At 46.5% G+C, this 9,403-nt stretch overlaps 1 protein-coding gene across 1 annotated transcript; it reads left to right on the plus strand.

Moving 5' to 3' along the window:
• Window positions 1–942: 942 nt before the first annotated feature.
• Window positions 943–7,599, plus strand: Sap18 (Sin3A associated protein 18). The gene is made up of 4 exons (XM_042685427.1): window positions 943–1,079; window positions 1,250–1,359; window positions 5,883–6,005; window positions 7,181–7,599. The coding sequence occupies exons 1-4, from the start codon at window positions 1,008–1,010 to the stop codon at window positions 7,335–7,337; spliced, it is 462 nt and encodes a 153-aa protein (XP_042541361.1). The 5' UTR covers window positions 943–1,007; the 3' UTR covers window positions 7,338–7,599.
• Window positions 7,600–9,403: the final 1,804 nt, after the last annotated feature.

Genomic DNA, 9,403 nt, shown 5'->3' on the forward strand with positions numbered 1-9,403 from the left:
TTCCTGCAAATGCATCCACTGACTCAGATAAAAAGGTCAAGGAGTGTATTAGCCACGCAGGACTACACCCCACTACTCGGGTGGTGACAGTGACCAGGCAAAAATCACAAATGGAAATTTCCAGGAAGCAAAGCAGTAAGTCTGGAAGCAAAGACCGCATTGCGGATTTTCCCTTTGTGAGGGGTTTAACTCATGTTTACCAAAACACACCCCAAGCGTCCTCCTCACAAATCATACATCTCAAGCACCCTGCACGCATCCTCGACTCATGGTTTGCTGGAACACCTTCCACGCGTCCGAAGCCGCTGGCCGGCCAGGCCTTGGGCCGAAGCACCTCCCGCGATCCCGGCTTTCCCGGCATGCCGTGGATGCTTCGATGTAACCTGGAGGTGTCCCTCCGCAAAGCGGTTCTGCCTCACGCGTTGGTCCCGTTCCTCACCAGTCAGTCCTTCCGTTCCTTCTCTGAGTTAGGATTCCGGGCTCGAGCCCCGGCCGGCGGCTGTTCCAGCTTCTTCCACACAAGACCCGCTCGAAAGGAGAAGCCCTGGCGCCGCCTTCGCGGGAGAGTCCACCTCCGCCTACCAGAAGGAAGAGAACGGCATTTTGTTGGTGCCGACCGCAGAGAACGTCGCTCGGCGCGCGGCGTTCCCGTCCTTCACTGCCTACTACGCGCTTGTCTCTTTTCTCCGGGAACTTTCAATACAAACAACGTGACTCACTCCTAAGCGACCAGAGGGCGCTTCCGAGAGACGTCCCTCCCCACGCATGCGCACTCCGGCCTTTTCCGGAGCGGCGCAGGCGCTCTGGACGTGCACTCCAGCGCACAGCGAATACGCATGCGCCTAACGACGCCACGCCTTTTCTCCCGACTCTGCCCTAACTCCGCCCCTTCCCGCCCCGTCCCCGGCCCTCTAAAAAGCCTCGTGCTTCTCGCGAGAGCGCTGAGGCTCAAGCTCGCCGCTGGGGTCGGAGGTCACGGCGATCAGCTCCCAGGCCGAAGAAGGAAGATGGCGGTGGAATCGCGCGTTACCCAGGAGGAAATCAAGAAGGAGCCTGAGAAGCCAATCGATCGTGAGAAGGTGAGGGCCCCGCACGGTGTGAGGGGGCGGGCTGGCGCGAGGCGCAGGCGGGGCCGGGGTGCGGGGGGAGGCCAGGTTCCATTTTGTTTTTGTGGTCGCTCCCGGAGCTCCCGGGAGGCCGCGGCGAGCGCCTCGGAAAGGTCACTTCCGCCCTCTCCTGTGCTCCCCAGACGTGCCCGCTGCTGCTGCGGGTCTTCACCACCAACAACGGCCGCCACCACCGCATGGACGAGTTCTCCCGCGGAAACGTGCCGTCCAGCGAGCTGCAGATCTACACCTGGTGAGCGCGGCCCGGGCGGGGGCTGCGGCGGCGGGGCGCGCGCCGGCGGCCCGTTCACTCCCAATGCCCTCGCATCCCGAAGGACAAGACACGCTCAGCACGTCCAACGTGGTCGTCCCCATGAAAGCTGCCTGGCCACAAACGGCCCGGTAGCCGAGCCGGATTCCAGGTGCCTCGGGCCTGCAGGGCTGCTCAGGAGGCTGAGATCGGAGGGCGGCGATGTGAAGCCAACCTAGGCAGGAAAGTCTGAGACGCTTACCTCCAATTAGCCACCAGAAAACGAGAAGTGGAGCCGTGGCCCAAGTGGTAGACCACCATCCTTGAGCAAAAGAAGCTAAGAAACAGTCCCCCCCCCCCCCCAGTCCCTGAGTTCAAGCCCCGAGATTCCCCTCTCCCTCCCATGCCCTTGAAGGCTTCTGAGACCAGTAAATACAAGGGGGAGTGGGAGTGGCTAACTGCCTCAAAGTCTTAGGTACGGTACCACAGCACCGAAGTGAAGAGTGGATATAAATCACGAAGTCTTAATGCTGTGTGTGTGTGTGTGTGTGTGTGTGTGTGTGTGTGTGTGTGTGTGTGTGTGTGTGTGTGTCTAGTGAAGCTTGGTGTGTCTGGTGTATGTGTGTAGTTATTGAATCTTGGGTTCCATATGATTTTATTTCCTGTTACACGTGTGTGTGTGTTTATGTGTTTATTGAAGCCTGGGTTCCAGGTGATTTTATTTTTTTACATTTTTTTTTTTTTTTTTTGGGTCCGGTCATGGGGCCTGAACTCTGGGCCTGGGCGCTGTCCCTCAGCTCTTCAGCTCAAGGCTAGCGCTCTACCACTTGAGTCACAGCGCCACTCCCAGCTTTTTTCTTTTTGCTTATGTGGTGCTGAGGAATCGAACCCAGGGCCTCATGCATGCAAGGCAAGCGCTCTACCACTGAGCCACCTTCCCAGCCCCTTTTTTACATATTTTTTATTGCGAAAATACTGAACAGGCATTACAATTGGGCAAGATAATGAGTACATTTCTTTTTTTTTCTTTTTGCCGGTCGTGGGGCTTGAACTCTGGGCTTTGGCGCTGTCCCTGCACTTTTAGTTCAAGGAGAGCACTCTACCGCTTGAGCCACAGCGCCACTTCCGGTTTTCTAGTGGTTTATTGGAGATGAGTCTCATGGACTTTGCCCGGCCTGGCTCTGAACTGTGATCCTCAGATCTCAGCTTCCTGAGTAGCTAGGATTACAGGCGCAAGCCACCAGCGCCCGGCTTTTGATTTTCTCTTATATGTGTGTGTGTGTATGTGTGTATGTGTTTATTGAAGCCTGGATTCCAGATGAGTTTTATCTCCGGCTATACCTGCCATGCCCCGGGTCTGACTAGGGCCATAAAAATAAGTGCTGTGACTTCTTGCACTGATGTATAATTTCAAAAGATGTGTTTTTGTTAAAGTAACATGAACTTTGGTTAAAAGTAACATGAAGATTGCCACCTGAACTATTTTATTTTTGTTTATTTTGAGCTGGTCTTGAGGTATGACCTCAGGGTCTAGGCACTTTCCCTGAGCCTTGCAGAAAGCTAACACTGTCATTTTGAACCAATGTACCATTTTGGGTTTTCTGGTGGTTAACTGGAGTTTCATCATGATCCTCAGATCTCAGCCTCCTGAGTAGCAGCTAGGATTACAGGCAGTGTGTGTGTGTGTGTGTGTGTGTGTGTGAGATATCTCAGCCTCCTGAGTAGCTAGGATTACAGGCATTGCCTCTGTGCGAGATCTCAGCCTGAGTAGCTAGGATTACAGGAATTGCTGGTGTGTGTGTGTGTGTGTGGGGGGGGGGGGTCCTGGGACTAGAACTCAGGGCCAGGATGCTTCCCCTTAGCTTCTTTTACTCAAGGCTGATGCTCTGTCACGTGTGTGTGTGTGTGTGTGTGTGTGTGTGTGTGTGTGTGTGTGTGTGTCTGTCTGTCTGTCTGTCTGTCTGTCTGTCGGTCCTGGGACTAGAACTCAGGGCCAGGATGCTTCCCCTTAGCTTCTTCTTTTTTTTTTTTTGTTGGTCATGGGGCTTGAACTCTGGGCCTGGGCGCTGTCCCTCAGATGTTCAGCCCAAGGCGAGCACTCTACCACTTGAGCTACAGCGCCACTTCCCCCTTAGCTTCTTTTCCTCAAGTCTGGTGCTCTGCCACTTAAGCCATACCTCCACTTCTGGCTTTTTACTAGTTAGTTAGAAATAAGAGTCTTAGGGTTGTCAGCCCCAACTACCTTCAAACCTTCATCATGTTTCATCCTCATGTCAGCCTTCTGTGTAGCTAGGATTATAGCCTGCCTGGCTAGTAAGTACAATGATTCTTGTCCTTGATTCTTTTCTCCTTCCTTTCCTCCTTCCCTTCCCTCCCTCCTTCCCTTCTCTTCCCTTCCTTTCCCTTCCCTTTCCTTTTCTCTTTTTCTTTCCTTCCTTTTTCTTTTCCTTTTCCTTTTTCCTTATTGCCTGGGCTCTGTTCCTGAGCTGTTCTCTGTGCTCAGGGCTAGCACTTAGCCACTTGAGCCACAGCACCTGATTTCAGGCTTTTTCTGTTTATGTGATACTGAGGAATCAAACCCAGGGCTTTATGCATGCTAGGCAAGCACTCTACCACTAAGCCACATTTCTAGCCCTGTACTTGGTATTTGTACTTCTGCTTCATTCAAAGGTAAAAGTTATAGGAAGATGATTTAATTCACAGGAAAGAATTATTAAGTGGCTCGATGAAAATCTCTTCAAAGATTAAGTTGTGTATTTCAGCCAAGATTGATGTGACTTAAGTTCATGACCCTTCCAATCCTTAGTACTGCCCCCTTCTCCTGCCAAAAAAGTATATTTCTTCTAACCGATAGGATTTTCAGTCTGTTACTTTACTTAGGTCCTGAGGGAATCAAGTAAAAATACTGTCCTTCCTTGTTGTGAAGTCAGTTTTTCAGATATTTTCTTTGTGTGTGAAAGGTTTGTTCTGGACTTCCCCTGGATACCGAACTCTCAAGATGATCAATTCTTTTAGAAAAGATGGCATAGTATTACATAGAACTTAATATACATCCTCCAGTAGAGTTTAAATAATTTCTCGCACAATGTAAATGCTATCTAGACAGTTGCTATATTGTACTGCTCATGGAATAGTGAGGTAAAAGTAAGTGTGTACACGTTAAACTCAGAGGCAGTTGTCTGTTTCCTGTTTGTAATTGTATTGTGGATGGGGAGTATCACCTATAAATTAGGTGACCCTGACACAAGGCAAGGAAGAAGGAGTAGGGGGAGTCCAGAGGAGCCAACAATGGCAGGTTTATCTGCCAAAGCCCGAAGCTCTATGGAGTTGAGGCAGTATACTAGTCATCACAGAAGTGGGGCATGTTCAGTACTTTGGGTGGTCACTGAAGAGGGTAATGGAAGAGAATTACTGAGATCTCTTAGTCAGGCTTCACCCAGGAAAACAAAGTAGGAGAGAGATAGTAAGAGACTTACTGCAGATAATTTACTTAAATGATTATGAAAATTAGGTCCCTTATCTGTAGGGCAGCCCCAGGCGGCTTTATTTATTGGCTTATTGATGCCTGTAACTGGGCTTGAACTCAAGGTGTGGTGCTCTTGCTGAGTTCAAGTCCTAGAACCAGTAAAAGAAAAAAGATTGGAGAGCAGTAGGAGATGTGCTCATAGGGACATTTTTCCTTCATGTAGATGGGTTAATTGGGGAATGGAATCGTGCGTGGTGCTGTGTGCCAACTGTCATTCTCTTTGAGTGCCTGGTAGGCCCTATGGGAGATGCTGCTTCAAATTTCAGACTAAGTTTCATTTTTCTACTTGTGGAAGGAAATCCTGTTAGCTCAAGGGATTATAAAGTTCTGAGTACAAATATTTCCAGAGTTTTTTTTTGTACCTATCCTATAAAGGGGCTGCGATTTATATTGAGAAAATGCTACTCATTCCATTATAAAATTCATAAGATTGCATCTAAGAAAGGAAAGCTACATAGCTGTATGAAAATGGTTTCCTAGCACTTCAGTTCTAGGATGCATTCCAGTTTCAGAGATTCTATAGGGAAGACTATGTATATGTTAGAAGTAATTGTTTTGTGTATTTGATAGTTTAGACTGAACCACACAATACTACATGGCATCAGAGGATTAGCATGTTGAGTCTCTGAAGTCATGGATAGCACTAAGAACCTTTAATTCATTGAAATTTTCAACATTGAGGCTGGTGGGGCTTGAACTCTGGGCTTAGGCACTGACCCTGAGCTCTTCAGCTCAAGGCGAGCACTCTATCTACCATTTGAGCCACAGTGCCACTTCCAGTTTTCTGGTGGTTAATTGGCTTTTGAAGCCTCCTGAGTAGCTAGGATGACAGGCCTGAGCTCCTAGCGCCCAACCCAAATAGTGTTACTATTAAGTTAACTGCTTTCAATTAGACTTTAGATATAAAATCCAAGTCGTTTCTAAACATAGGTCACAACTCATACATGTGGTAACTTGTTGGTAAATATCCTTATTAATCAAAATCTTCAAAAAATTTCAGGATGGATGCAACCTTGAAAGAACTGACTAGTTTAGTAAAAGAAGTCTACCCAGAAGCTAGAAAGAAGGGTACACACTTCAATTTTGCAATTGTTTTTATGGATCTTAAAAGACCTGGCTATCGGTAGGTGATTTCTATTTCCTATAATCTGTTTACTTTTGTTAGTTTTAATGGGTAAGGGTAATCTTATTTTAAAATATGTTTAGTGGTCATTTTTCCTTTTTTATTAATTTTATGTTTATGTGTTACCAAGGAATTGAACCCAGGGCCTCATGCATGGTAGGCTGGCTAATCCTTCAAAGGGTCACCATGCTGGGATTAGGAGCATGTACTACCATGCCTAGCTTTGGGACAATTCCATATATGAATCTCTTCAGTAGAGAACAGGTCTGTGAACCTTTTTTTTTTTTTTTTGGTCGGTTGTGGGGTTTGAATTCTAGGCTTGGGCCCTGTCCCTGCACTCTTCAGCTCAAGGCGAGCGCTCTACCCCTTGAGCCACAGCACCACTTCGGGTTTTCTAGTTGTTTATTGGAGATGAGTCTCACAGACTTTCCTGCCCGAGCTGGCTTTGAACTGTGATCCTCAGATCTCAGCCTCCTGAGTAGCTAGGATTACAGGTGTGAGCCACCGGCGCCGGCTTGTGAACCTTTTTTGATGCTTGTTCTGGGGCTTGAACTCAGCTCAAGGCTAGTGTTCTACCATTTGAGTCACAGCTTCACTATTGGCTTTTTGGAGATAAGCGACTCATGGACTTTAGTGCTGGGGTTGGTTTTGAACTTTGATCTTCAATCTCAGCCTCCAGAGTAACTAGGATTATAGGCATGAGTCACTAATGCCTGATGACTTAAAAAAAATTTTTTTTTGTGGGGGGGGGGGGTCAGTCGTGGGGCTTGGACTCAGGGCTTGGGTTCTGCCCCTGAACTCTTTGTTCAAGGCTAACCACAGCTCCACTTCTAGCTTTTCGCTGGTTAATTGGAGTTGACAGTTGACAGTCTTAGGGACTTTCTGGCCTGGCATCAAACTGCTCATCAGATCTCAGCCTCCTAAGAAGCTAGGATCTGGCAGTGTCATTGCATTCCTTTTTTTTCCTGGTTGGTCGTGGGGCTTGAACTTGGGCATAGGCACTGTCCCTCAGCTTTTTTGGCTAGTGTTCCACATGCCTGAAAGGTTTTACAGAAATACACTAGAGTATATATTATACTTAAAAATTTTGAACTGTTTATATAATGGAGTAAATCTAGTTCCTTATCATCTTAATTTCATTGATTATGATCTGCTGTCAATATCCTTTCCTACAGAGTGAAGGAGATTGGCAGCACCATGTCTGGCAGAAAGGGGACAGACGACTCCATGACACTTCAGTCGCAGAAGTTCCAGATAGGCGATTATTTAGACATAGCCATTACCCCTCCCAACCGAGCACCGCCTCCTTCAGGGCGGATGAGACCTTACTAAATCCTGTTTACCTTCTCGAATTTATTTTTCAGCCACTTATGTAAAATAAGATACTTAGATACTTCTTCCTCCCCTGATTTTTGCCATTAAGCCTTTAAATTCTGAAAAATTGTAACACATCTATTTAGGAGTTAGATTTGGATGTACTATAGTATGAATATTATTAGAAAGTCCACGTTTCAAGCCCTTCTGTAAAATATGAAGAAAAGTGCTCTTAGCATTCCGTGTGAAACTGTATTGTGAAATATATGTGTGCAATCAGCCCGAGTGTGAAAGTTAATGGGGCATGGGAGCAGGGTTTCAGCCTGGTCTTTAGGAAGTAGTAGAGGGAAGGATATTTTAAGCCCTTCAGGGGCAAAACAAGAAAGCCGTGGGATTGTGTGAAATTGAGGATGAATTTGTAGTAAAGACTCAAGTGTGAGAAATGCTGTGTTGGGAGAGCCTGCAACTTGGTGTGGTGACCCAAATTTATAGAAGCCATGATGAGAGAGAGCTTTTGGGTTTTAAAAATAGGAATGGGGTTGGGCTGAGAAGGTGGCTCAGTGGTAGAGCGCTTGCCTTGCATGCTGCATGAGGCCCTGGGTTCGATTCCTCAGCACCACATAAGCAAAAAGAAAAAAGCCAGAAGTGGCGCTGTGGCTCAAGTAGGTAGAGCGCTAGCCTTGAGCTGAAGAGCTGAGGGACAGTGCCCACGCCTGGAGTTCAGGTCCCATGACCGGACCCCAAAAAAAAAGTACAGGTAAAATATTTGAAAAAGAGCTTAGAATAGAGCCTTGGCAGACCAGAAAGTGTAAATAATCTGCTAGTGGCCATAGTAGTTTTGTCAGAACTGGTATGCTGTCTTCCATGGCACTGTTAGATTGAAATTTATAAACATGGCAATTGGTAAAAGCCTTATTAGTTGTAGTCTGTTAGGGTAGAAAATGAAAACTATATCCTGAAGTGAAAAATTGTGTATCAGTGATTGTCAAAAACATACTAGTTTTATCTTGTATGTCTACAGAAAAAAAACCATTGAGAATCTGCTGATTCTGCAGACTTGGTGCCTCTGTTGGTGTTGGCAGGCAGGCCTTGAACCTGTAGCTGCTGCTGTAAGTTCACCCTGAGGCCTTTAGATTGCTTACCCACTCAGGCTGTATGGGCTTTAGTGCTCTGCAGGCAATTAAATTGTGTTGTTGAAGAATAACTATTTTCCTGCTTGTAGTGGAAAAAGATTTTCTGTGTAGATCAAGAGGGTGGGAACTAAAGGCTATTTTAAAGAAAAAGCTGTAAACTCTTACAAAGGCTCTTCTATAATTCCAGTTTATTCTCCCACTAAAATGGTTTGGCTTTTTATTTCACTCTTGCCTGATTCAACATGCAACTTCTCCTTAAAAGGTTGGTACCACCAAAAGTGTAAAGAATACCTAGTGACTTTGTTATAATAAGGCCAAGAATTGTTATACTTAGGCCTTGTTTTCTTCTGGCTTTGAGTAATGGTAGCTGTTTTGTGAATGTGATCCATGATTGCATCTTGCTCAGTGCTTTAACATCTGGCCTGACTGCCTCATAGGTATTGAAAATTCCCCTCTGAAGTGTGAGTTACAGTACTTGATTGCCTGTGTCTCACAGTATATAACTGGGATTGCTGTTATTGGTTGTGTGTGTTCTACATGCATGGGATGGCTAAGTTTAGGTTAGGGGGGAAAAGTACTACTCAACTGTCAGGCCAGGTTGAAAACTCACAAAAACTTCAACTTTTTTTTTTTAAATAAAGAGCTGGACTTGCCTTACTACTTTCTATCCAATCATGCAGAAATGTTACCATGCCTTCTCTCACTTCACCCCTACAAACCTGACATTCTGGTTCTCAGTTACAGGAAGAAGGGCTGCCACTCCAAAAGAGGAGCATGTGGGTATAGGGACCCAGTGACAGAATTAGAATGAGCTGGGGGCCCCCTTTTACAGAAAGTATATTTTCTTTTTTTTTTTTTTGGGTCTGGTTGTGGGGCCTGAACTCTGGGCCTGGGTGTTGTCCCTCAGCTCTTCAGCTCAAGGCTAGCGCTCTACCACTTGAGCCACAGCGC

Source organism: Dipodomys spectabilis, unplaced genomic scaffold (assembly GCF_019054845.1).
Source record: "Dipodomys spectabilis isolate Male_0828 unplaced genomic scaffold, ASM1905484v1 ptg000095l, whole genome shotgun sequence".
Taxonomy (NCBI): domain Eukaryota; kingdom Metazoa; phylum Chordata; class Mammalia; order Rodentia; family Heteromyidae; genus Dipodomys; species Dipodomys spectabilis.

What these genes read in the sequence shown, in the direction of transcription:
- Sap18 (XM_042685427.1), top strand. Translation starts at nt 1,008, where the DNA reads ATGGCGGTGGAATCGCGCGTTACCCAGGAGGAAATCAAGAAGGAGCCT. An exon ending in GAGCTGCAGATCTACACCTG is followed by an intron (nt 1,360 to 5,882) that starts GTGAGCGCGGCC and finishes AAAAAATTTCAG; the next exon opens with GATGGATGCAACCTTGAAAG. An exon ending in CTTAAAAGACCTGGCTATCG is followed by an intron (nt 6,006 to 7,180) that starts GTAGGTGATTTC and finishes CCTTTCCTACAG; the next exon opens with AGTGAAGGAGATTGGCAGCA.